A 27,324-nucleotide genomic window follows, 5' to 3' on the forward strand; every position below is an offset into this window, starting at 1 on the left:
CCCCCCCTTCCTCCCCAGCTGTGACCTTTCCCTGAAGGCATATGGAAGCTGGGGGACAAACTGCCAAGGGGGCTCGTGTGGGTCCCTCCTCCCCGGCAGGCAGGGTGGCTTCCTGTGCTCTGGCTGGTGATATCCCAATCGCCCTGCTCTGAGAAGTTAACATCAAGAAAATAAATCACAGAAGCCACCGCCCGGTGTTTCCCAGTGGCCCTCAAACCTGTGTGACACGGCACCTCAAATGGGGCTCCATCCCCTCTGGCTCCAACCCTGGCCGGCCACCTCTCAGGCCCTTGTAGCCAGTCGCTCAAAGACAGCGAGTTCTAACACCGGCCAACCGCTGGAGAATGGAGGGTGGGGGAAGGAATCACAGTCGATACCTCAAAACGACACTTTACAACCCTAATAGTAACAAACAGGAAACACTGACATTTTTTAATTTTTCAATAATTTAGTTTTTCTTTTGTGCTCTTTTTTTTTAGTAGAAGCAGGAACAGTTGTCAATACTACCTTCTGTTGGTCCCCTGTTAGACAACATACCTTTCTTTGAAATGTAAAATGTCAAATATATAATCACACAACTTTAGAAAACACAAATCTTGACAACACCAACAACAAAAAAAAATCCCAAAATAAACCAGAGATATCACGCCATATAAATAAAGTCAGAGCAAATCTCGTGCCCAGGGCTGGTGGCCCCAGTTCCAGGGGCGGTGATGTCCAGAGCTGGTGTGGCTCTCGGGGATCCTCTGATAACAGGCGTGATGGAGGCCCCATCTCTCCTTTCCCGACAGAGCCAAGTCTTTTCCAAGTCCACCAAGCAGGTTAGTACAGGGTTAGGGTGAACCTGGAAGCTAAGATGAGGAGGAGGAGACACGTGTGGTCACCTGGAATGTGGACTTTGAAGGAAACCGGGATTTCAAAAGTGCAGGCAGAGCCATCCCGAGGGAGCAGGGTGGCCCCATGTGGCCTCCATGACGTTCCCTTGGGTTCTGGGGATGCAGGAGTCGAAGGCCAGGCACCAGCTGCTCCCATCAGCTCTATGGGTCTCCAGCACCCCTCCAGCTTCTGGCAGGCGTGTGGAGAATGGGCCGGCCCAGGGCCAATCAGCCAGCTCATCGTCACAGAGAGGGTGGCCAGCCTCGTCCCAGGAGGCGGCGGTGGAGGACGCTGGGCAGGTCCCGGAACGGGCGGCAGCGGAAGCCTTGGGCCATCTCTGGAGAAGGCCGGCGCTGCCCTGCTGTGTCCTCCCAAATCCCAGCTCCAGAGGCCGCAGCCCAGCGTGGGGCATTTGGGCGTTCAGAGGTCCCCATCCACCGGTGGCTGGCAGAGGCGGTAGAGGCTGGGGATGGAGGCAAAGAGAATGAAGAGAGGCCGGGGCGGGCCAGGACCTATTTGTATTATTTCCATTTTTACCTGAACATGTAATTCGTGCCCAGAAACCCAAACTCACAGGTATATAAAAGATGCAGAGAAAAATATCTGTGCTGTCCATGCCTTCTGCCGACTGCCAGGCCCCTCCCCACAGGCAGTCTCTGCCCACTCAGAGACTGGCATTTACAAATGAAGACGTGTCTACAGGTGCACGTGTGCATTCAGCCACGTGGGGGTGGGGCGCACATTTCACACTAGTGGGGGCCAGCTGGCCACAGCACTGTCCCTTACGCAGTTTCACTTGCTCTATCCTGGGAAACTCTGTATGCAGAGATGGTTTTGGAGCCAGGGGACCAGACAGGAGGCTGCGTGGTGTCCAGGGCAAGCAGACCGCAATGCTGCACATGTGGTCTGATGTGGTCAGAGCTCGGACTCCACGCCCAGACTGCCTGGGTTCAGAATCCCAGCTTTGCCATTTATTAGCTGGGAGACGTCAGACAAGATACTTAACCTCTCTGTGCCTCAGCGTCCCCACCTGCCAAGTGGGAATGACAGCCAGACTTGGCTCACAGGGCGGCTGTTTGGATTAACGAGTCCACAGAGGGGAAGCACAGTGCCTGGCACAGGGCAAAGGCCGTGAAGGTATTGAAAGGAATCACGTGTCACTTGTGAGACGCAAACAAGGTGTGCTGTGGAGTGCCACAGCACAGCAGCGACTCGTCACCACTGGCAGCAGGTGTTGCTGGCGCTCTGCGGTTACGTAAGACTTTGCCGCTGGGGGGAAGCTGCCTGAAGGGTCCACGGAACTGTGGACTATTTTTACAACTTCTTGGGAGTCACATTATTTCAAAACAAGAGTTATTTAAAACTTGTGGGCAGATGACGACAGCAAACTAGGGCTGTGGAGATAGAGAGAGGATCAGACAGAAACAACTTCATGATCCTGAAGGGCCTACATGTGGCAGCAAGAGGAAGACTGAAAACCACGTGAAGAGAAGGCAGGGTAAGAGGACAGGAGGAAACAGCACTCCCCATGCCAAAGACGGCAGGAACAGAGAGCACTCCTGCAAATCAGGCATCGCAGGCCCGGGCCCAGGCTGCTGTTCAGTTCGCATTTCTGTAAATGGCTAAAAGGTTAGCTTAGGCTGGATCAGCTAAAATCACAGCATTCTTAATTCCACCCCGGGTTAAAGCGAGCCGCTCAGGGGTCAGGGACTCAGGGTAGGGGCACGGGGTGGGGGGCACACGGCATGGGACACAGGGTGGAGGGCACGGGGCGGGGGCTCAGGGCTGAGAGGGCATGGGGCTGAGGGCACAGTGTGGTGAGGTGGGAGGATCACATACAGCCACCGCCCCATGGCACACCTGGGGGCCTTGCTCATCTTCCCGGTGGGAGCAGGAGCTCCTTTGGTAGGTGACAAAGTTGTGTCTGTTGCTCCTCAAAGAGGCTCCCCATAAATGAGAGGGGAAGCCCCATCTAAGCATTAGGGGTTAGGCCAGGAGCATGATGCCAAAGCCAGGCCCGGGTCCTGGCCAGCTGGGAGGGGACAGGAAGGGGCGGACGAGGTAGCCACTCACCGCGGAGCACCCTGGGGCATCTGGTCCTTGACTCGCAGGTTTTTGGCCAGGATCTCCACCCTTGGGCCCTGGAAGAAGGAACCATCAGGCCGGGGCCTCTGCAGGCTCAGGGCACGTGAGGAAGCACACTGGGGGGTGGGGGTGGGGCCCAGAAGCCCAAGGACCCAGAAGCTAAGATCCTTGCTCCCCTCCAGATTCAGAGAAGGCTCAGGTCTGGGGCTGGTAGCTACCAGCGCCTCATCCCACCCTGGCTGCAAGCATGCCATGCCCTCAGCCCAGGGTGCTGGAGGACCCTATGGCCAAGTGGCCTCACCTGCTTCCGCATGATGTCCGTGGCCTGCATGACGCACTTGGGCAGCAGCCCGTGGCTCCGTGCCAAGATGGCCGCCTGCTCCAGGGATACGCTCAGGGTGCTCCTGCAGCAGGGGAGGGAGGACGGCAGGTGGGGGGGTGGGAGACAGTGGTGGGGGGAGGACAGCGGGAGTCAGAGGACAGTGGGTGAGAGCTGGGGCGACTTCCTGTCCCTCCGAGGCCTCCCAGACCCAGTCCTGACCATCACGGCAGCGCCTCCTCCTGCTGTCCCTCCCCGTTTGCTCCTCCTCCTCCAGGCAGCCGCCACCCTCACTTGCAGGCGCTCTGGTGCTTCCCGGTCTGCGGAAGCCCTGTTGAGTTCCCTGTGACATTCCCAGTGCCTCGCTCAAAAGAGGACTTGGTAAATATCTGCTGAGTTAGTGGGGGACTCCCTGGAAGCCTCATGACTTGTTGGCTCCGTGGGGTTTGAGATGGACACCTTCATTCACACCTCTCTGGGTTTCTCAACAGTTCTAGAACATGGATTCTACAGCGAGACCTCTGGGATTCCAATCCTGTCCCTCCATGTAACTCCTCTGTGACCCTGGGTAGCTGAGTTAACCTCAGTTTCCCTATACTATTAACTATGAAATAGGGAGCACGGTGGTGCACAGAGGACCTTGGCCCAGCTGGAGGGGCTGTCCTGGGAACCACAGGAAGCTGAGCAGCATCCCGGCCTCCACCCACTAGAGGCCAGGAGCTCCTCCCTCCCCCAAGTTGTGACAACCAAAAATGTGTCCAGACATTGCCAAACGTTCCCCGGGGATAAAACTGCTCCTAGGTGAGATCCCCTAAAATAGGCCCCACTACGGCACTGGTAAAGAAAGATGGAAAGGAGTTAATCTGCATGGAACATCAATGACCTAGGAGGCAGGGAGCACTGGCCCCGTGAAACATTTATTCAGCAAATGTTTCTTGAGCACCTGCCTCAGGCCAGGCACTGCTCTAGGCTCTGGGGAAGAGCAGAGAACAAAAGGAGCCCCTGCCCTCCCAGATCCGGCCCTGCCCTGAGGGAGCCAGGGAGGAAATAAATACCCCAATGAAGGCTGTCTGGGGAGGGGGGGGATGAGGGCTGCGGAGGAAGAGAGGGTTGGGAGGGCACTGAGTGGCGAGAGCGGGCATGGTTTGTAACGGGCAGTCAGGAAGCACTCTGGAGAAGGTGGCCTCTTCCTCCCTGGGATGAGCACTGGGGACAAAGGATGGAGGTAGGAGGCAGGGGAGCTTCCAGTGAGGTCAGGAGGCCCCATAAACCAGCCATTGCTATCGTTCATGTTGAACGAGGCTTCCGAGGCTTCTGGCAGAACTACAGGGCGCAGCTCTCACACACACTCGCTACGGCGTTAGAGAAGCAGGTGGCTCCACGGCCCCGCTAGGACCACCTGCTGCTGCCATCCCGTTTCACAGACAGACAAACTGAGGTGCAGACAGAGCCAAGGCCTTGTCGGGGCTCCACAGGCAATGGCAGAACCAGGATTGGAACCCAGCCTTCCTGCCTCCTTGCCACAGGCCCCCAAACTGACCAGAAGCTGGGCCAGCCCCTCCCCACACCCCGACTCAGCGGGCAGCAGCTCACCTCTGCATGCCCGTGCCACACATGACCATCTGGCAGGCCCCCAGGCGGTAGCAGAGCTCTGAGGAGATGGGGATGAGGCCGGCGCCCACGCTCCCAGCGGCACCAGGCTTTGGGTGGACAAAGGACTTCATGAGGCGGCAGAGCTCATCCAGGGCATTGATGGGGCGGATCAGCTGTGGGGGTACCACACATACCCGGGGAGTTGGAGGAGGTCCCCACAGCCCCTCAGCCCCCACCTGGCCCTCCTCCCCCACCATCTCCTTCTAATCCAGCTGTTCCTGCAGCTGCCTCCCAGCTCACCCCTCTGGGGATGACAATGCAATTCAATCTTCTATAACCTCCGCTCAAGACCCCTCTGTGGCTCCCCACTGCCCTACAAGCTGGCAGTCAGTGTTGACCATATATTTCAGGTCTAACCTTCCAACCTAATTCTCTTCACCTGCCCAGGTGTGTCCCCAGTGAAGCCTGAAGAAAGTGCCCTCTCCCAGCCCGTCAAGACCAACACAAGGGCCCCCTCTCCAGAAAAAGCCTTCCCTTCTGCCCCCAGCATTCCCTGACCCCCACGTGGCGGTACAACGGGTGGTTCACTAACGAGCCGTGCTGCGGGGACATGCGGGGACATTCTGCCAGCCAGAGTGGAAAGTCCCAAATGGCTGTGCCCACCCTCCTCCTGGAGCCCCTAGCTCACAGCCCCAAGACAGCACCCCAAAATCATCAGCACATTCGAGGCCTGCCTGACCCCAGAAAACCAAGAGGCCAAAAGACATGCGTTGAGGGTCAGAGGCAAGGAGCCCAAGGAGCCGAACTATTGAGGCCCCTCAGAGGGAGTTGCTCCCGGCTCAGGCCAACGGGGACATGTGGCAACATGGTCCCCAACAGCCAGATCTTCCCATTCCTCCAGAAAAGCTGGAAGCCTCTGTTTTTATGGGAAATCTTTTGATTTCTAAAGGTTGACAGCAAATTTGAAACACACAAAAAGAATACCATACAGGTTACATCTGTCATGAGGTCCAGGCTCCAGCCTCAGAGAAACGCTGTGGTTAATAAGGCGGATTGGAGTGGCAGAGATGGGCGGGTGCCAGCAAAAATAAATCATCCCAGGAAGTTGGGGAATGGGGAGGAAGCTATCGTGGGAGACTTCCTGGAGGAGGAGAGACTGCAGGGTCTCAAGGGCTTCTGGGCTAGAATCTGCTGGGGCACAATCCTGGGCCTGTCTGCTGAGTCCTGACTCCTGAGCGCCCCACCCTGCCCAAGCTCCCTGCAGCAGGAGGAGGGCAGGTGGACATACCTGGTCTATCTTTATCGCCGTGGTGCTGGCATCCGTGGGCAGGTTAGACCGCTCCAGGTAAAATGCCCTGCGAGAGAAAGATGGGGATGAGGCGGGGGCCACCACACCCACCATCCTCCTGCCCCTACCCGGGTCCCAACTCCTGCAGCCACCGTGACTCCACCCTCTGCCGACTCTCAGAAGGAAATCCCTGAGAGCACCTGCAGGCTGTGCTCACCCACAGGCACCTGTTCCTACAACAGCCGGGGGAAAAAGACGGGCCTCCTGAGCACTCCTCCAATGCCACCCCTCCCTGCCTGCCCGTCCACAGCAGCCCCCAGCCCCCAGCCCTCTGCTCCCCAGGCCCTGGTCCTGCTTTTTCTCTCTTCTGAGCACTTTTCACCACTTGGCGTCTCATGGCTCTGAGCTTACTGGTTTACCGTTCGTCCCCCCCTCCAGAACAGGGGTCAGCGAACTTCTGTGAAGAGCCCAACGGTAAATATTTTAGGCTTTGTGAACAAGACAGTCTCAATCATGGCCACTCAACTCTGCCACTGCAGCACAAAAGCAGCCACAGAGGATGCGAAAACAAGTGAATGCAGCTGTGTGCTAATAAAACTTTATTTACAAAACAGGAAGGCACAGTGGGCTGGATTTTGACAACGCTTGCTCTAGAATACATGCTCCATGAAAAACAGGACTTTGTTTTGCTCACTGCACATTCCCTAACAAGCACCTGGAACAGTGCCCGGCCCGCAGAAGGCCTCCACATGTGTGAATGAAGGGATGAATGAATCATCGCACATGCAGGACTCAGAATATTCCACAGATGGCGCAGAACAGACTGATGACAGCCCTAATCAATCCAAACAGATGCCAGTTTCCAGTAACTGGGCTGGATGCTTTCTCTGAGCAAACGAATGAAGCCTCATTCTCTCATTTCCAAATGATGAAGCCCAGACCCATACTCATCTCCCTGGGCTCTTAATTCTCAGCCTGCCTCTGTCACAGAGGGAGGTGGTGAGACAACACGCAGGAAGGGCCGTGGGGGAGGGTGGCAGGAGTGGGAGCTGCAGAACTTAGAAACTGCCTCCCAGAACCTGTGGTTCCTCCTGGTGATACCTGGCCCCTGCTCTCACCCCTCCTCCCCTGGGGTTCTCTTCTGAGTAGCCAAGACCCTGGAAGCCGCACCCCTCACTCACAGGCCCAAGAGTCCCAAGGTCCCCTGTCGTAGCTCCCACCCTCTGCAGAATGAAGCCGGCTCCTCTCAGTAGGAAAGACCCACTTTGAAACCAAACAGACCCCAGTTCAAAGCTCAGCCACTGCCTGGCTGTGTGGCCTTCGGCAAGTGTGTACGCTTTCTGGGCCTCAGTCGCTTCCTCTGTAAAGTGGGATCCAAGGCCTACTGCCGTGAGAATCTCACGCAGGCAAGAGTCCTGTCACACAGAAGGTGCTGAAGAAAGGGTGTGTGGCCCACTGCCCATGCTGGGGGTCCGTCTGGCACCTTCCATGCTAATGCCCACTCCACGCGGAGGTTTCCTGACTCCTGCCCCCAACGGGGACCCCAGGCGGATACCTGAGTTTGCGGTAATACTGTTGAACTTTCTCCAGGGACTGCAAGTTGATCTCCTGCTGCAAATCCTCTGCGGCCTGGCTGCCTGGAGAAGGCAGCCCCTCCATGTTCTCCAGAGCTGGGAGGGGAGATGTCGGAGGTGGGCAGGCGGTTGGGAGCTGGTGTGCTTGGTGGCCTTGGCCCAGCCCCTGTGGTCCTCCCTGCCCCAGGCCTGAAGCTCACCTTTCGTGAACAGCGCTGTGTGCAGCCTCAGGCTGGCCCCACCCTCCAGACGGGAGGGCAGCTTGGAGAAGTGGTAGCTGTCGAGGTAGAAGACGACCTTCAGTGCCTGCCGGCTGCCCTCAATGTGGTAGAAGACATTGGTGTCTGCGGGAGGACACGGGGCAGGGTGACTCACCACCGAGGCCAACGCCAGGGGAAGCCCTGGCACACCTCTCCAGAACAGCTGGTACCTCCCTGCTCCCAGGTCCAGGGGGGCACACTGGGACCTCCCTTTTCTCCCAACTCTACAGGGGTAGCCTCAGACCTCCCTGCCCTCCTGCCCTCTAGGGACAGCCTCCAACAGCCCTTCCCTCTCATTCTCCGAAGAACTGCAGCTGACACCTCCCTTTCGCCTGCTTCATCAGCTCCTAGTTCCGCTGCTTAATTCTTGAACCTGATGTGGACTCTGCCTACTTAGGGGGTCCACAGCATTTGGGGTCAGAGCTTCCCCAGTGCTCCTTGTACCCTCACCCAGTAGCCCACAGCCCCTGCCTGGGAAAAGCTGTCCTCAAACGGGGCATGCATCTGATTCATAGCCAGAAGGAAGCGCTTAGGGCAGGGGGGGCAAAATATGGCACCCAGACCCCATCCTGCACCCATGGCAGACATCACTCATCGATCAAAGCTCTGCCCGAGCCAATCTCAGCCTGGAGACAGGCAGCTGCTGCCAATCAATTCCAACTGCTACTCAAAGAGAACCTGCCCTTCCTCTAGACTCTAGTCCATGCATCTTCAGCAGGAGAGACACTGTCCCCAAGGAGGTGAAAACTGGCTTGTGGGAAGGAGGATGAAAACACTTTCCTCTTTTAATGTATAATAAGCACAGATGCACAGATAAACAGACACAGGGTATACCCGTAGTATTGTAATTTCACGGGGGTGCAGCAATTTGGAAAAATTGACTAAAAAGGTTTTTTATGAAATTAAATGAAATCTAATGAAATGAAACTGAGAAACACTAATCCAGTGCCTGGTTCCTAATTAAACCCACATGCCTCAGAAGCCCCTGGAGGGCTTTCAGCATACAGGCCTCTGGGCTCCACCTCCAGAGTTTCTGAGGCCGTAGTTCTGGCTGGGCCAGAGAATCTGCCTTTCTATCAAGCCCCCAGGTGAGGCTGGTCCAGGGGCCACGCTCTGAGAACCCCTGCTCTCAGAAGCAAGCCCAGAAGTTCCCAGCCCTGGCTGCACATCCAGACTACCCAGCACCCAGACCCCGCCCCACAAACCGATCAGAATCGCTAGGGCCCACGGCACCGGGATCGTTGCAAAGTTCCCTCGATGATTCCAGAGTGCAAGCAGGGCTGAGATGCACTGGGCTAGACTATGAGCTCCAGGAGGGTAGGAATGAGGACCATGTTACATGGCCCAAAACACAGCCTGACACATACTATGTGCTCAAAATTAAGGACATGTAAATAGATGGATGGATGGACGGATGGATGGACGGATGGATGATGGCTGGTTGGATGGATGGATGGATGGATGGATGGATGGATGGATAGATGTTTGGATGGATCAATGGATGAATGGATGCATGGATGGATGCATGGATGGGATGGATGGATGGATGCATAGATGGATGGATGAATGGATGGATGCATGGATGCATGGATGCATGGATGGATGAATGGATGGATGGATGGATGCATGCATGGATGCATGGATGGATACATGGATGACTGGATGCGTGGATGCATGGATGGATGGATGGATGCATGGATGGATGGATGGATGGATGGATGCATGGATGGATGGATGGATGGATGGATGGATGGATGCATGGATGCATGGATGGATGGATGGATGCATGGATGGATGGATGGATGCATGGATAGATGGATGGATAAATGGGTGGGCAGGTGGAAGGATGGGTGGAAAACAGAAAGAGAGAGAAAGAGAGAAAGAAAAAGGGAGAAAGGGGAGAACGTGTGGAGGAAGGAGAGGAGAGGACAAGAGCAAGGGAGGAAGGGAGGATGGAACTTAATTACGGTACTTATTTAAGCCCTTTAAAAATCTTAACAAGTTTTCACATCTCTAGGGAAGAATTTTATTAAGAATTGGGTACTAGTGTCATTCTCTTTTAAGAGCTGTTGGAAATAACCGGGTTCATACAAAAAGAAACCCCTCTTTTTCCATGTGTGCCCCAAAGTTGGGCTCTCACACTCATGTTGGAGGCATGAGGTTTGACAGCACTGAGTACTGAGCCCACCTTGGGCAGCTGGCCCAGAGGCAGGGGAAGAACAGGGTGACCCCCAGAGAGCTGTCCCTTCCACCCCAGGACCCCACCTCTCACAGTGGGGGATGGGAGAAATCACTCACTGGCCACATAGTTCTCGTCCAGCTGCTTAAAGGAGAAGGTGACATTGTCCAGCTCTGACAGCGTCACCCAGATGTCCTCCAGCATGGTCCGTTCCTCCTTCTGCAGGAAGAATACAGCGCGGAGAAGTCTCAGATGCCAACCCTGCCCCAGGGTTTCCTATCAAGATGCTGAATTTAACTCTAGTCGGCACTCCAGACTGTGGGCCCCCTGGGTGCCAGGTCCTGAGCGTGGCTCTCCAGAGTGGATGTGAAATCATGGTGTGCTCTGTGACTTGTCCTGCACTTTCAAGGGTCATAGAACCCATCTCTGCCTTAATTCGCTGAGTGATCCTAGTAAAGTCACTGCCTCTCTTGCCTGGACCACCAACCAGGCTTCTAACTTAACCTTTTCAAACCTAACACACTCAAATAAAAGTCCCCAATTCCTTCCTTAACCTCCCCCAGTCGGTCCCATGTCAGCAAATAGCACCAGCATTCTTTCGGTCATCCAAGATCCAAACCTCTGACTTCTCAGTTTCTCTCCCGCTCACCCTGGGCCTGGTCCATCACCAAGTCTGATGGGGTGACACTAAAAACGTCCTCCAGACCAGACCCACCCACCTCCCTCCAGCTTCCCGGTCACCACCCAGGTTCAAGGGTCCACCGTCTCTCACCAAGATGACACCAGGTTTCCCTTCTGCCACTCTCTGCCCCCAAACAATACATCCTACAAGTCACGTTTTGAAAACTTAACCCAAATTATATCACTCACCCAGCTCGAAGCCTCTGAACCCTCTGCTGCTTCCAGATTAAAGTCTCAGGCCCTATAGATCAGGTCCCCACATCTCCCCAGCCCCTGCCGCTCCCCTCTGGCCACACCAGCTGCTCTTTGGGGCCTTTGTACATGCTGGTCCCTCTACCCCGCACGCTCTTCCTCACACTGTCTGCCTGGCTGGCTGAGGTCTCAGCTCAAGCGTCACCGCCTCACACAGCCTGTCTCTGACAGAGAAGCTGCAGCGCCCGCCAAGGTTCCTGTAGAGATTCCCTTCTCCCCACCCTCCTTCCCTCCTCTGTCCTTTCTTCTTCTCAAGCTGCTTCCCCCAACTAGGAAGACAGCTTCAGGCCCCCAGCTCCCAGCTCCCAGCTCAGGGCCTGGCACATCGTGGTGTTTGGAGAATGAAGGAACTGGGCCCAGCGTCCCCATGTGAGAAGAGGAAGGGGAGGGCTGAGTGTTCGAGTGTTCCTTGCTTCCTCCCTGGGCCCCAGGTTGTGCATTCTGAGAATCAAGTGATGGCCAATCTTGTGCCAGGCAGGCGCCTTTTGCAGCAGCAGCCAGCAGAGGGCGCTCCAAGGCCAGGCCTCCCCACCAGCCAGCAGCAGAGGCTCCAGGAGCCAACCTCAGAGGCACTGGTGACTCTAGGGCCCTGGCCGGATATCCAGTAGCATCCCTGGCCTCCACCACCCCACTCCCACCTCAGACCCTCAGTTGCCACAATCAAAAACGTCTCCAGACGTTGCCAAGCGCCCCCTAGTGGGGAAACTGCCCTGGGCTGAGAGCCACTGGTCTGTAGCATGGATTCTATTATCTCTGAGCGCCTCCCTCCCACTGGGACAGAAGATCCCTGGGTACGGGGACTCTGTTTTGTTCACTGCTGCACCTTCAGTGCCTAGAAAACAGCACACAGGTGCTCAACAAATCGCTGCTGCGGGAATGACGAGGACCGGGGGAGCCTGAGTGAGTGGGCAAGGGCTCCCTCGACCCGGCCTGGGCGGGCACCAGTAGGTGGGCCAGCGGGGCCGTCCTCCTGCCCCACTCACTCACCACTGCGGCTGGCGAGAGCAGGGACTGGCAGTGCAGCAAGACGCCCGTGGCCGCCACCTGCTCCAGCCACTTGCGGCTGGCGTCGCGGCTGCTCTCCTCGTACTCGCCATTGTTGTTGTAGCGGTAGCCCAGGGCCGCCAGCAGCTGCTCGGAGAAGGTGCACACGGCGGCCACCAGGGCCTGGCAGAAGATCGCGTCTCTGCGCAGCTGCAGCTCGGTGTCTGGGGGCAGAGGGCAGGGGGCCTTGCTGGAGGGGTGCTCCCACACCACCAGGAGGCCCACACCCCAAAGCCCTGGATCCAGGACCCCTCACGGAACCCCCAGCAAAGGGCTAACATTAGGCCAGAAATTACTTTTTGGTGGACATCCCAGCCACCAAAAGCCAATTCCACAAAAATCAGTTCTACAAAAAGCAAGCCCATTTGCCAAAACTGTTCTCTCAGTAACTCATCTGCCTGCTTTGAAAACCAAACAAACAAACACCTTGTGATTTTCCTAAGGGTTTCCCAAGACCCTCACCCTCAGCCATTTCTCCTCTCGTTACGGGATTCCTTGGCCTTGGCCAGTAGAATGCCAATGGTGCCAAGCTGCACATGTTCAGAAATGCAGTTTAGCATTGTCTCTGCTTTGGAGAACTATCTATGCTTTCTTCCTTCTCCCACCTCTGCCCTTGCCCCTGTCCTTGACCTTGGCATGGTCTGAAGAACTGGCCAATTTCAAGCAATTGATCTCTCAGGGTCCCTGTCCTCTGGAAGGAATTATTTCCAATGGCCGGCTTCTGGCCAATGAGTTTTTAGTGACCAAATCTGACCCAGATGCTGCAGTAGCACACCCTTGGCTAATTTCTGGAAAGAAGGGAGGGATAGAGAAGGTCTCCAAGATTCTCCCGCTACCTCCCCCCACTTCCTCTTCCCCACTCTCTGCTGGGTGGAAGCCTCCAGGCTGGGGCTGAAGGCTCTACCGGCACAGGGCCCCCTAACATTGTCCTCTATCCCGGGGCCCCGTCAACATCCACCCAGGCCTGGGCAGTGGCACAGGACAGGGCTCCTGGCTCCAGTGCCCTGAGACTTGTCCCTTGGACACACGAGGAAGAAGCAAGTTTCAAGTAGCTCTTGGAGGGGCTCCAGGCCAAAGAGTTGCCTCCCCACGTCCAGGCCCTGAGGGCATGGATAGCCGGCCTTGGGTGGCGGAAGAGGCCAGGTATGTGCCCCCCACACACCTTTAAAGCCCTCACCTGTGCACTTCAGCAAGGCCAGGAGCAGCTGGTTCTTCCCATCTGGAAGGAGAAGGGAGAGAGAAAGGGGGATGGGCTGGGAGGGGGCAGCAAGAGGTGAGGGCAGCAAGAGGTGAGGGCAGAAGCCCTAGCACCCAAGGTTGTGCTCAAGGAGGTTTTATTGATTGTCAGGGGAACTCCAGGAACCCCCGACCTCAGGAGGTAGAACCCCAACCATGAGCCCCATCTGTCCATGCAAGCCTGGGACACAGACGGAACCAGCTCCTTTAATCCCTGGGCCACAGCCCCTGCCCCACACCTTGTTGACAGAAGTATGGTCACACACTCACATGTACAACCTAAGTACACACGTATCCACACACACACACACACATCAACAGACACCCAAATGCATGCCACACAGACACACATATATACTCATACGTAGACTCACATATGTACACACGCAGGTACACGTGCGCCCACACAAGCACACAGCAGACACACAAGTGCACACCACACATGTGCACTCATATGCAGACTCACATACATATGTGCCCACACAGGGACACATGCATCCACACAGACACACAACAGACACACGAGTGCACACATAAGACACAGACACACACTCCTAACAGCCTCACATATATATTCTCATCCTACATGGGCACGGCCCTTCACACGTCCTGTCCTGCAAAAAAAGCTCAATTCCTCCAGGCCCAACATCGTGTACTCTTTCCTTCAGAAAGATACTCCTTGGCCCAGAAAGGGCTTAAAAAGATGTGGAAGGGCTTTGGATTTGATTAATTAGGTGCCTTCTTCCCCAGGGAGGACTGCAGGACTCAGGGCTGGGCAGGGTAAGAATGAGAACAGCTGCAGTGGTGCACGCTTGTCAGGACTCACCACGCCAGGCACCAGGGCAGGACTCACCACGCCAGGCAGCCAGGCCAGGACTCACCACGCCAGGGAGCCAGGGCACTGAGCGCATGACCTATGCTGACTCATTTAATCCTCCCGACCACACGGGAAGGAGGCAGCACTGTGGGCCCATTTGACACAGGAAGAAGCTAAGGCCAGAGGCGTCAAGGAACTCGCCATGATCACACAGTCAGTAAGTGGGTGAGCTGGGATTCAAGCCCTGGTGGTCTGGACCCAGAGTCGATGCTCTTCACCGGTTACACTTTTGGAGAAAAGGACAGGTCAGAAGCAGCAGAGACTCCGACTCAGAGGCTGCCGTTCCCCGAGGGAACAGCCCAGAGTCCTCTAATCTCCCACTGTCCTGGTCAAACATCTCCCTCGTCCGGATCCTTCGAACCCAGGAGTCTCAGACGCAAATGCCGGCAAGGGCCAGGCAGGTGATGTAAGATGCGTGGAGCAGACGCCAAGCCACAGGGAGTGGTGGAGACTGGGGTGAACTGGAAATCACCTCGGCCCCACGTATGCAGAGCGGCCGCCACTCCTCTCCACCAAGGGAGGATGGGAGACTGGACCTAGAGTCACCAGATCTTGTTGTTCAAGAGCAGCCAGAAGTCCAAGTTTTTATGTGAGAACCTCTGTCAAGCTGGCAGCAGAGTCATAGTTTTTGCTGCTGCAGCATCGAAACCTATCTGTGGGCCTGAATCTGGTCAGTGGGCTGCCAGCCTGTGTCCCTCATACCCTGATAATAACAGGAACTCACACATCCAGTGTTTTGGAAGCTGAGAAAGAACAGGTTCAGCCTTTTCAACCTCCAAAGTCAGGGCTTTGTATTGTTTTGTTTTGTTTCTGATTTTTGTTTTGATAGAGACAGGGTCTCACTATGTTGCCCAGGTCTCAAACTCCTGGGCTCAAGTCACGTCCTGCCCAGGGCAGGACACTCAGCTGAGAGAGGGCATCACTTCTCTTGTCCTCTCCCTGGGCATGGAGAAACACGGGTCACAGAACTGGATCCATTCCTGATTCTCTCATGTTCCACACCAAAGGCCACGGCCCCCTCCCCACCATGATGCACCCTCCCTGCCCACCAACCTTCCACGTATCTCTGAATGTTGTCCACCAGGGTCTTGATGGAGTTCGGGAGGTTCCAGGGGTCCTCCTGGATGCTGATCTGGATCAGGCTCCGGCCACGGATTGTACACTCTTCTTTCTGTTTAAACTCTGGGGCAGGAAAGTGGCATGAGGGCCAGGGAAGGGACGGAGGTAGCGTTGGAGAACGGTGGCACAAAGGCCTATGTCCCCTCACAGATCCCAGAGCTCATAATCCTAAATCAAGGGAGCTGGCAGGACTCCTGGGCATTATCTGGTCCACAAAGGGTAAGTGTGCTACTATTTCAAAGTACCACACCCATGGCAGGCATTATTCATCAATCTCAGCACTGCTTCCTGCTGCTCTGAGACCAAGACTCCCCACAGCTACAGCCAATCCACTGCAGACCTCACAAATCAATCACGGCTTTCCTTTCGTCTAAGCCTGGATGTTGTAGCCACAGAAGGATTCTCAGGAACTACCTCCTCATAGCCACAACCAATTGAGATGGCACGTGAGTTCTATCCCTTTCCCTACACAGAGGAGGAAGCCCACACACAGAGTGGGAAAGTGACATGCCTTAAGTCACACAACTGGGCAGTGATAGCGCTGGGACTTACCTCTGGCCCCACCATTCAGAGGCCAGGAAGAGAAAGGCCCCTGCAAAAGACAAAGCCCTCTTTCCTCCTGCAAGGTCCCAGTTTCTGAGATATTTGTGGGTTTGCTGTTTCTGCTTTCTGAGGTCCATCCCTGAAAGCTGATCCTGAGACAGTAGGATGTGCAGCTGAGCTGGGGAGCCCCAAGTCCTCACCACTTCCCACCCTGTCTTGGTGGCAACTGCCCATCTGCATTTCTATCTCCTACAATCTACAATGAGCTCCTTGAGGTCAGGGCAGTATCAAATTCATCTCAGGGTCTCCAGTGCCCAGTACAAGGCCCGGCACAAGCTGGTTCTGGGAAATTATTTACTGAATGTACAGAAGCATGAATGGACAGGTGGATGGATGAATGGATGGGTAGAAGGGTGAAAGAGTGGGCACATAGATGGAAGGAGGGAAGGATGGATGGATGGACAGACAAGCAGATGGATGGATGGACGGACGGGTAGGTGGGTGGATGGATGGATGGGTGGGTGGGTGGATGGATGGATGGGTGGGTGGGTGGGTGGATGGATAGATGGTAAGTGGGTAGTTGGGTTGATGTGTGGATGGATGGATGGATCGATGGGTGGATGGGTGGATGAGTGGGTGAATGGATGGATAGCTAGATGATAAATGGATGAGTGGATGGATGGATGGGTGGATAGATGGATAGATGGTGGGAGGGTAGATGGGTAGATGGGTGGATGGATGGATAGTAGGTTGGGTGAATGAGTAGGGCGGGTGGGTGGGTAAATGGGAGGAAAGGTAAGTGGGAGAACATAAGAAATTTCAATTCCTTTTCTCTCAATCATTTCAAGAAGAAAGCCTCAATTTGGTGTTGGTAAGCCCTTAACACTTCTTTAATTCACAAATCCCTCTCTTAAATGAAGAACAAAGAGCCCTTGGCAGGCAACAGTGCCTCACTGCAGTATAATGATATTTTGTTGCTGTTGTTTGCATTTAATTTATCATTATCACTATGGTTTATCATAAATTTTTGGCATATTATGCTGGCTTTTCATATACAGGGAGTTCAATAAGGTCCTTTCAAAATTAAATTTTTTAAGAGTGATACTTTTTAAAAAGTGATGTCAATAATAAGAAAAAAATGAGTATGGTTTAAAAGACATGAAGGAAGGCTGGGCACAGTGGCTCACACCTGGAATCCCAGCACTTCGGGAGGCCAAGGCAGGAGGATCACTTGAGCCCAGGAGTTCAAAACCAGCCTTGGCTACAAGGCAAACCACGTCTCTACAAAAAAAAAAAAAAAAAATCAAAAATTAGCCAGGAGAAGTGGCGTGCACCTGTAGTCCCAGCTACTTACTTAGGAGGCTGAGTTGTGAGGATAACTTGAGCCTGGGAGGTCAAGGCTGCAGTGAGCTGTGATCACATCACTGTACTCCAGCCTGAGTGACAGAGTGAGACCCTTTCTCCAAAAAACAAGAAAGAAAGAAAGAGAGAGAGAGAGGAAGGAAGGAAGGAAAAGAAACAGGAGGGGAGGGGAGGGGAGGGGAAGGGAGGGGAGGGGAGGGGAAGGAGGAAGGTCAAAAGAAAAAGAAAAAGAACCATTCTTGGCTCAGAGCCTACAAAAACAGGCCATGGGCTGGATGTGGCCCATGGGCTAAAATCGCTGTCCTGATGATCCCACAGTCGTTCAGCAGGAGAGGGGCAGAGCTGAGCATCAGCCCGGGTATGCCGCCCTGTCTAACACCCTTCCCCATCGCAGGCTGTCACCCTGGACGCTGGCTGTCCCCTCACCTTGTAGGCTGTGGTTCATGGGGAAATGCCTGGTCTCTTCGAAGGCCCGGCTCATGACTGGCCCCTTGAGGAGGGCACTGATGGAGTCCACCTGGGTGCAAGAAGCCCGGGGTTGGTTTGGGCCCCGTGGCCCTACACACCGCAGACATCTGGGACCCACAGCCCCCGGGTCATGGGCCTCCCCAGGTGTGACAGGAGGAACCCAAAGTTGCGCCAGGAGTGGGGCAAAGGTCCTACCTGGTTAAAGAGGTGCTCCAGGCAGCCATGAAGCTTGTCCTGCTTGTCAGATGGGATCCGCATGTCACAGGGCAGCTCATCTCCTGGCGGGAGGTAGAAGCAGGAGCCATCAGTCATTCCTGCCCCAACTCACACCATCCCCAGCACTTTCCTAAGAGGGGGATACAGCTACAGAACTCCAAACCCACAGGGGATGTGGAGTCTGAAGACCAGGTCCTGGCTGTGAGCCACAGGGCAAATCACCTGACCTCTCTGAGCCTCAGTTTCTTCATCTGCAAAATGGAGAACAGGCACTAACGTACGGCAAGATTGTAAAGCACTGCTACTGTTTCCATTCTGCAAATGAGGGACTGAGGAACAGAAAGGACCTGGAGGCCACGTCTCCTGATTCCTCACCCAGTTGGTTCAGTTACATCAGCTGTCACACCCAGCTCCTTCCTAGAGCCACCTGAGGATAGTTTGTGCAGTTGACTATCTTATGTGATGAAATATGTATCTAAAGTTCAGCAATTTCTTCCATTTTACTTGAGCTTCTTTTTCTTCTGTTAATTGAAGTATAATTAAAATTAAATTGTTATGCACAGACTATCTCTGAAAAGACACACAAGACTGTAGTGACAGTGGGAACAGCAGTGACAGCCTGAGAACCAAGGGTGGGGGGGAGACTTGTCACCATGCACCCTCTGGGGCCTTCTGAATTATGCACCCTGTGGATACACAACCCACTTGCAAAATGAACTGCTTTAAAGTCTGAAGTAAACAAGACTAAAATAAAAAACAATTTCGAGCTTTCAGTAACGCCTTTAATCCCAGTAATTTGGGAGGCCGGGACAGGCGGATCACGAGGTCAAGAGATCGAGACCATCCTAGCCAACATGGTGAAACCCCATCTCTACTAAAAATACAAAAATTATATGAATGTGGTGGTGGGCGCCTGTAATCCCAGCTACTCAGACGGCTGAGGCAGGAGAATTGCTTGAATCCGGGAGGTGGAGGTTGCAGTGAGCTGAGATCATGCCACTGCACTCCAGCCTGGCAAAAGAGAGAGAGACCACCTCAAAAAAAAAAATTTTTTTAAGTTGTAAGTAGAGTATGATCTAATTTATAAAATATTGTCTATGTCTGTCTGTCCATCCATCCACCCACCTGTCCATGCGTGCATTCACAGGCCCCACCAATGAGCTCCAAATGCTGGCGAGGGTCATTTCTGGGGGAGATGATGAGACTCTCATTTATTTTTACGGACTTCTTTTTGTTTGTTTGCTTGTTTCTTGAGATGGAGTCTCACTCTGTCACCCAGGCTCGAGTGCAGTGGCACGATCTCAGCCCACTGCAACCTCCCTCTCCCAAGTTCAAGTGATTCTCCTGCCTCAGCCTCCCGAGTAGCTGGGATTACAGGCGTGCACCACCACACCCAGCTAATTTTTGTATTTTTAGTAGAGACAGGGTTTCACCATGTTGGCCAGGCTGGTCTCGAACTCCTGAGACCTCAAGTGATCCACCTGCCTTGGCCTCCCAAAGTGCTGGGATTACAGGCATGAGCCACCACACCCAGCCATGGGTACTTCTTTGAACTGCTCTGTGTCGTTTGGATTTTTGGTTTGCACACGTATCGTTTTTACATAAACCATGAGGTCACCCTGTTTAGCTGTCAGCACACTCATCACAACACTCATCATACATGAAGCACACAGAACTGCACTGTGCATGCTTCTATTTGCTCCATCTCCATGACATTCACGGAGAGCACCAGCTCCAAGAGGGCTGAGATGTTTGTTTCATTCACTGCCGCATTCCCAGTGCCCAGCACATAATATGGGCTCAAGAAATACTTGCTGAATGAATGAATGGAAGGAAATCAAGTACAGGACCATGCAATAAAATACAAAACAATATAACGCAGAGAAAAGTATAATAAAATAAACTAAAACTAAATCTCATGGGGAGGAGCCTCTCTCCCTGAGCACAGGCCGCTGCCGCTCCACTCACCAGACCCCATCTCGTCGCTGCCCAGGTAGGAGCTGTTACTTCTCACGCTGGTGTAAGACAGGACCGAGTCCCGATTGCTGTTACACTCACTGCAAAGGGGCCCAAAGAAGGGGCTGAGTCACCCTGAGCTCAGGCCATCTGGTCCTGGCACCCGAAACCCACTTTCTACAGTGTAGACAAAACCCCTGGGCCCTCGGGTAGGCGTGCAGCCCAGAGAGGGCACCGAACACCGGTCCCGGGTCCCAAAGGCAGGGAAGGCCGGCCTGGTGGGTTTTCCATGCCTGAGGGCTGGGAAACGTTTCCAGGCTCTAGCACAGAAACACAGAAATAGGAGGAAGACGGTGAATCATTTTCACGCAGATGTCACTCTGCCCAGTGTCCCCTGGGGACAGCCTTGCCCTGAGACACCTGCCCATTCCACATGGCTCTGACTTCCGTCTCCCCAGCCCCCAGCCTGGCTGGAAACCTCATGAGGACAGAGACTGGATCGGATTCCCTATGGCCCAGGAACTTGGAAGGTGTGGGAGATCAAAACTCACGATCCTGACATTTTTTCCTTCACCTTTTTGAAAATTAAAGGAAAAACTGGAGAACCCAAAAATGTAAGAATGAAATCCCAGAGAGAGGGCAAGATCTGAGAGTATGGACATGAGGCTCTGAGGGCACAAAGTGCCGCAGCAGCCAGAGCGTCTCGTTCTACAGACGCCAGGCGAGCAGGAAACGGGGGATCAGGCAGATCCCTCGACGACTGGAAGAGGATTCACGCTGGGAGGACTGGGGGGAAGGTCTGTCTTCTCAAACTGTATCAGTTCTGATTTTTGCCCACAAATAGCTGAAGCACCCTTCTAAGATTCCACTGTAACCACCGTGGGCAAATGTAACGTCACCTTTCACTGGGACCACAGTGCTGGTTTATCTGTAGTAAGGAATTAAACTTACCCATTATATGGCTTATTACAGGAAACTGAGTTTTAGTCTATTTAACCCACTAGTTAGGACCTCACTGATCTCGTTATAATTAACCAGTAGAAAATTTAGATCTTCTCAGGTTAGGAGGGGAAAAAACTGCGCTCTTCCACCTTGGACCAAATAAACATAAACAGTGCTTGTTTCAGAAACCATATGTCTTACACTGAGTTTTCAAACACACCACAGAATCTTGCCCTTGTGCCTGACAACATCGTGTCAGCATGTGTGGGGTGACACCAAGGCAGAACAGATGGGTCCACGTGGGGATGACCCTAAAATGTCAGCTTTGCGACTGGGGAGCCTAAGTGGGTTCTCCGGGCTTGGGGGGCTCAGATAATGCCTCAGAACCACGCTATCAGCAACAGCACCCTGAGCCCACTGCACCCTGAGAAGCGTCCACTGATTCTGACGTTGTCACAGGTCCGTGGCCTCACCTGTCCAGGGCCATCCTCATCTAACCTCAGCCCCCTGATGGCGACACCCACCTGTAGGAGTCGCGGTAACTCATGGTGTCGTGGCCTGAGTCCTCCTGGTCCTCCTCGGCCACCTTGAAGCACACCTTCTTGATGCCCCCATGGTCACTCCTGTCCATCTCGCTCTCTTCACTGACCAGGGGCAGGGAGGAGGCCTCCTCAGCCAAGGATGCATCGCAGGACCCACCCGAGGTGGGCTCTGTGATGGTGGACAGCAGCCTACGGAAGCAAAGACCTTGAAGTCAAAGATACAGGCCTGGCCCTTTGTGTCCCTTCCCTGAAAATCCCACCAGCAGCTGCAGGTGTGAGCACTGGCTCTCCTGTTGGGGGTGGGAGACTCGCAAGTTCTTTCATGGCCAAGCTACACAAGGCTCTACCAGAAGGTGATAAAGACCCTGAGAGCAAATCCTTCCACCTCGATAGGCTGTAGGGTCTCAGTGACAACCACTCAACCTGCTGTTGCAGTGGGAAAGACCTGGACAGTGTGGAAGCAAATGGGCGTGGCTGTGTTCCAATGACACCTTGTCTAAAAATGAAAACAACCAGCTGGGCGCAGTGGCTCACACCTATAATCCCGGCACTTTGGGAGGCCAAGGTGGGCTGATCACCTGAGGTCAGGAGTTTGAGACCAGCCTGGCCAACATGGCGAAACCCTGCCTCTACTAACAAACAAAAATTAGCTGGGTGTGGTGGCAGGCGCCTGTAATCCCAGCTACTCGGGAGGCTGAGGCATGAGAATCACTTGAACCTGGGAGGCGGAGGTTGCAGTGAGCCAAGATCACACCACTGCACAGAGCGAGAACCCATCTCAAAAAAAAAAAAAAAAAGAAAAGAAAAGAAAAGAAAAAGAAAACAACAGGCTGAAGTCTAGATAGACTGGGCCCCTAGGTTCATCAATCCCCACTGTAGGGTTTGATGGTTAAGAGAACAGGTTTTGAAGCTAGCTAAACCCCAGATTCAAATCCCAGTATTGCCATTCCTCAAGCTAATTATTTAAACTCTTGGAGACTCAGTTTCCTCATTTGTAAAATGAGATCATATCAGTATCTATATCTTAGGCTTCTGTGACAATTAAGGGAGTTAAAATGTGTAAACAGGCTAGGCCCAGTGGCTCTCGCCTGTAATCCCAACACTTTGGGAGGCTGAGGCAGGAGGATCTCTTTAGCTCAAGACTTCAAGACCAGCCATGAGACCGCATCTCTGTAATAAATACAAAAATTAGCCAGGCATGGTGGCATGTGCCTGTAGTCCTAGTCACTTGGGAGGCTGAGGCAGGAGGATCACTTGAGCCCAGGAGTTCGAGTCTGTGGCAAGCTATAATCACACCATCACACTCTAGCCTGGTGACAGTTGGATAAAGTGCTCAGAACAGTGTCTCTGCTGGACGTGGTGGCTCATATCTGTAATCCCAGCACTTTGGGAGGCCGAGGTGGGCGGATCACGAGATCAAGAGATCGAGACCATCCTGGCCAACATGGTGAAACCCCATCTCTACTAAAAATACAAAAATTAGCTGGGGGTGGTGGCGTGTGCCTATAGTCCCAGCTACTTGGGAGGCTGAGGCAGGAGAATTGCTTGAACCCGGGAGGCGGAGGTTGCAGTGAGCAGAGATCACACCACTGCACTGCAGCCTGGTGACACAGCAAGACAACAACTCAAAAAAAAAAAAAAAAAGAACAGTGTCTCTTGCCTTCTAAGTGAGCAGTGATGAATAAGCCCTGGCTAGATGCAATCCCACCACATCTCCACAGTCAGTAGCATGATTAGCCCCACTTGACAAACGAGGAAACCAAGGCTCAGAGAGGTTAAGTGACTTGCCTAAGTTTGCACAGAGGATAAGTAGCAGGGCCAGGATTTGAATCCAGGCCTCCTGGCTCTAGAGTCTACATTCTTTTTTTCCCTTATCATGGAATATTTTCATCATACACAAAAGTAGAGAGAATATGATGAACCCAGGTATCCAAAAGGCAGCTTCAACAACAGCCACTCAGGGTCCACCTTGTTTCCTCCATTATCCCCATCGCTTTTTATTTCCCTGGAGCATTTTGTTTTGTTTCGTTTTGAGACAGGGTCTCGCTCTTTCACCCAGGCTGGAGTGCAGTGGTGCAATCATGGCTCACTGTGGCCTTGATCTCCTGGGCTCAAGTCATCCTGCCTCAGCACCCTGAGGAGCTGGGACAACAGGTGTATGCCATCACGCCTGGCTAATTTTAGGATTTTTTTTTAATAGAGATAGGGTTTTACTACATTGCCCAGGCTGGTCTCAAAGTCCTGGGCTCAAGGAATCCTTCCAACTCAGCCTCCCAAAGTGCTGAAATTACAGGCATGAGCCACCGTACCCAGCCCACTGGAGTATTTAAAACAAGTCCAAGATAGCACATAATTCCACCATACCTACTTCCACAGGTGTCTCTAATACATACAGACTTTCTTTTAAAAATGTGGTTCTCAACTGGGGGCAATTTTGCCCCCTAGGAAACCTTTAGCTATGTCCAAAGACACTGCTACTTGTCTCAACTGAAGAGGAATTTTGCTACCAGCATCTCGTAGGTAGAGACCCCAGATGCCGCTGAACATCCTCCGATGCCCAGGACAGCTCCCCAACAAGGAATAATCCAGCCCCAAATGTCACCAGTGTCAAGGGTGAGAGACACTGCTTTACACAGGACCACACTGCTCGACTGTGCCCAACAGAATGAAGGAATCCTCAATACCATCGAGCACCCAGTCTGTGGACAAACATCCCTGATTGTCTCAAAATGCCTCCCGACATGGACGTGCTAGAAACCTGCTAAGCAGGTTCAGAGGCTGAATCTGGCAGGTCTGTCACAAGTCTCTTTAAAATCTCCAACAGTTCCTCTTCCCCACAACTGCTTCCCCATCATTCGTTGAAGAAACCAGGTCATTTGCCATAGAATCACCCACCCTCCGGATTTGGCCGGATGCCTCCCCAAGGTGCCACTGAACCACCCTCTGCCCCACATCCTAGAGCTGAGTAGGGAGACCTCGTGCCTTTGTGAGATGACAGCTCCATAACTGCTAGCAAGAGCCTTGTGGGCGGGGGCTGCACGTGTGTCCTGTTGTATTACAGCAAAAGGACAGCTTGTCCAGCTGCCTCACTTTCTGTGATGTTAAAATTATAAAGTTCTCTCCAGAATCTTTCAGCAGATAGTTTTAGCCTCACTGATGAGCGCTGCTATATCCATAATATTTCATTACACCAGTGGTTCTCAGTCAGGGATGATTTTCCCTGCAGGGGATATTTAGCAATGTCTGAAGACATTTTTGGTTGTCACAACCAGGTGAGGGGGTGCTACTGGCAGCTAGTGGATAGATGAAAAAGATACTGCTAAATAGCCTATAATATCCAGGACAGCCCCCCCACTACAAAGAATGATGCTACCCACGATGTCAATAAGGCCAGGATTGAGAACACCTGCCCCCGCTCACTCCAGACACCCCTGGCCAGCACTCACCTGTTGATCTGGGTGACATATTGCTTCATCTCCTTCAGGGCCACATCCAGCTTGGTGAAGAGCTGCAGGTAGGCATCCTGGATCTCACGGTCCTCCTGCTTGAGCAGGAAGCTGAGGCCCCGGTCTTCCTGACCAAGGGTCCCACTGGCCAGCCCAAAGCTGCCATCCTGGAGACCCTGGCCTTGGGGATCACCCTCTGCAGCAGGCAAGCACTTCCAGGAGGGAGCAGCCATGGTGGTGATGCAGTGCTGGGTGTAGGACATGGGGTTCAGGTGGCCTGCATTGGAGGAAGGGAGAGCTCACTGGAAAACAGCCCCCAGCATCCACGGGGCCTTTGGGCGGAACAATACAAACCCATTTCAAGGATCCCAATGAAGGAGAAAAATGTCCCTTCTAAATACTCTTAATCCATTCAGTTACTTCAAGAAGACTGTTCCAGTCTGGTGCTAACATGCTTTTAACTATTGTGATCTTTTCCTGCCTGCAATGCAGACATGATGGCTGGTACCTCAGCAGACATCATCATCCACGAGGCATAAAGCCACATCTAGAGATGCTGCCCCACAAAGAGAGAAGGTCATCCCTGACAACCATGGAGCTGCCATTCCAGCCCTGGACGGCTGACCTTCAGACAAGTTTCAGTTTAAGCATCTGGAGTGCAACATCTCAACACAGTTTCTAATAGACACACACAGGTACCTTGCTCCGGGTCAAGGCCGATGAGGGAGGGTTTGCGTCCAAAGCGGATGCTGAAGGACCTGCCCACTGAGGGGGTGGTCTTGGGGTAGGACACTTCCATGAGGTTGATGTGGCAATTGGTGGGGCAGAAGTCCAGACCACACAGCGGGTGGGGCTCCAGGGGGGCTTGTTTGAAGGGTGGGCTGACCCTGCTCTTCAGCTGGGCTGCAAACTGAGAAAGTGGAGGCCATAAAGTCGTGAGTCACAGGGCAGGTTCTGGAAATAATGGCCCATACCCAGTACCCGCTTATTCCTGGCCTAGGCCAGACACCCCACAGTTGGACAAAATGCCAGTAGCTCCAAATGAGAAGGGGAACCCCTGGACTGTGTTTCACGGCTCAGGACTGCAGGGAAGGCCTGGAGGAACCCAAGGCCTCGGGGTGCCCACCCCATGCATGGCTCCATTTTGGCTGCCCCTGAGCCACCCTTAAGGCATTGTCTCTGCCCCAACCTCAGTTCATGACGTTCAGGGTCAATGTGCCTCTCCATCCCTATGGCGATTGGAACCAGGTGAGGCAACTGACCTAAGCCAAGCCAACAAGAACTCCCTTGGAGTTGACTTTCCCCTGGGCTTGCTGAGGCTAGAGCTATCAAGGGCCAACGTGTCCCCACCACGAGAAGGGCCTGCCTGAGAGTGAACCCAATGCAAGGAAAACGAAGCCAGGAGATGCGGGAGGCCACACTGCTACGATGTGATAAGGTCACCTCCGTCCTTTTCAGTAATACACACCATACATTCTCCTGTTTGTTTCAGCTGAGTTGGGTTGGGCTTTGTCATTTACAACCCAAATATCCCAGGCTGAGATGCTATGTCTGGGACCCGTGGCAGAGTCCCCGGAGGGAGCAGGCAGGCACCTCCTGGTAGCAGGCAATCCTCTGGCCGATGCTCTCCAGCTTGGTGTCGCAGATGTTGCGGAACTCAAAGTGGGGCATGGTCATGATGGCGCTGCTCAGGGCCATGAGCCGCCCGCAGTTCTCCACGAAGACGCTGTCATCGGCAGCAAAGGCCTCGAGGATCTGCAGAAATGTCAACAGCTACTGAGCACTCCCTGTGTGCCGGGAAGATTTTAAGCGGTTCACCAGCAGTGACTCATTATACCCCCCCGGGAAGTCAGGTGTGTTGCTGGCCCATATTGCACAGGAGTAAACTGAGGCTAAAGGGACAAGACACTCTCCACAGTCCCACGCTACCTGGTGGGACAAGGACCAGAATTCAGGGCTCCAGGCTAAGCCTGAGGAAATGGGATTCGGGTGTCCCACCCAGCTCCTTCTCCCAACCTCTAATAAGAGAAACTGGCTTCAATCCCCCAGGGTAGGGCAGAGCCAGGCAGTGCCCAAGGAGACCTTGGCGGTGAGGCCGAAGCAGCCGCGGGGCTCCACGATCTTCTCCAGCACGTGGCACCTGACGCCTGCCGTGCTCACATACTCATACACCACGCCGTGTTCCAGGTGCACGTTGTCCACAGTCAGGGTGACCATGGGGCTGTCCTCACACAGGCTCAGCCGGGGACCCAGGGACAGCAGTGGGAAGGCTGGAAGCCAAAAGAGGTGACATCTGAGCAGACATCACAGGGAGGGAGGAAGGCGAGGCGAGGAGGATTCTGGAGGAAGCCTTCTAGGCAGTAGGAACAGCAAGTGCAAAGGCCCCAGGGCAGGAGTATATTCAGCCAGAGTAGCCAGAGCAAAGAGGCGAGTGGGGAAGTGATGGAAGGTGTTGGAGAGCCAGTC

General features: G+C 53.8%; 1 protein-coding gene across 3 annotated transcripts in view; it reads right to left on the reverse strand.

Moving 5' to 3' along the window:
* Positions 1 to 419: 419 nt before the first annotated feature.
* Positions 420 to 27,324, reverse strand: part of PREX1 (phosphatidylinositol-3,4,5-trisphosphate dependent Rac exchange factor 1) — a 202,424-nt gene continuing 175,519 nt past the window's right edge. For 2 of the 3 annotated variants that reach the window (XM_024238876.3, XM_054541872.2), the window contains exons 22-40: positions 26,941 to 27,128; positions 26,452 to 26,613; positions 25,558 to 25,768; positions 24,859 to 25,135; positions 21,395 to 21,601; positions 19,941 to 20,029; positions 17,952 to 18,034; positions 17,715 to 17,805; positions 15,318 to 15,446; positions 13,329 to 13,370; positions 12,095 to 12,315; positions 10,294 to 10,393; positions 7,936 to 8,079; positions 7,717 to 7,831; positions 6,162 to 6,228; positions 4,874 to 5,046; positions 3,263 to 3,365; positions 2,950 to 3,017; positions 420 to 1,339 (exon numbers count right to left, since the gene is read on the reverse strand). In XM_024238876.3, coding sequence (XP_024094644.1) covers positions 1,297 to 1,339; positions 2,950 to 3,017; positions 3,263 to 3,365; positions 4,874 to 5,046; positions 6,162 to 6,228; positions 7,717 to 7,831; positions 7,936 to 8,079; positions 10,294 to 10,393; positions 12,095 to 12,315; positions 13,329 to 13,370; positions 15,318 to 15,446; positions 17,715 to 17,805; positions 17,952 to 18,034; positions 19,941 to 20,029; positions 21,395 to 21,601; positions 24,859 to 25,135; positions 25,558 to 25,768; positions 26,452 to 26,613; positions 26,941 to 27,128 — 2,513 coding nt within the window. In that variant the 3' untranslated portion in view covers positions 420 to 1,296. The other variant, XM_063720557.1, reaches the window with a different exon arrangement.

Source organism: Pongo abelii, chromosome 21 (genome assembly GCF_028885655.2).
Source record: "Pongo abelii isolate AG06213 chromosome 21, NHGRI_mPonAbe1-v2.0_pri, whole genome shotgun sequence".
NCBI classification, from domain to species: domain Eukaryota; kingdom Metazoa; phylum Chordata; class Mammalia; order Primates; family Hominidae; genus Pongo; species Pongo abelii.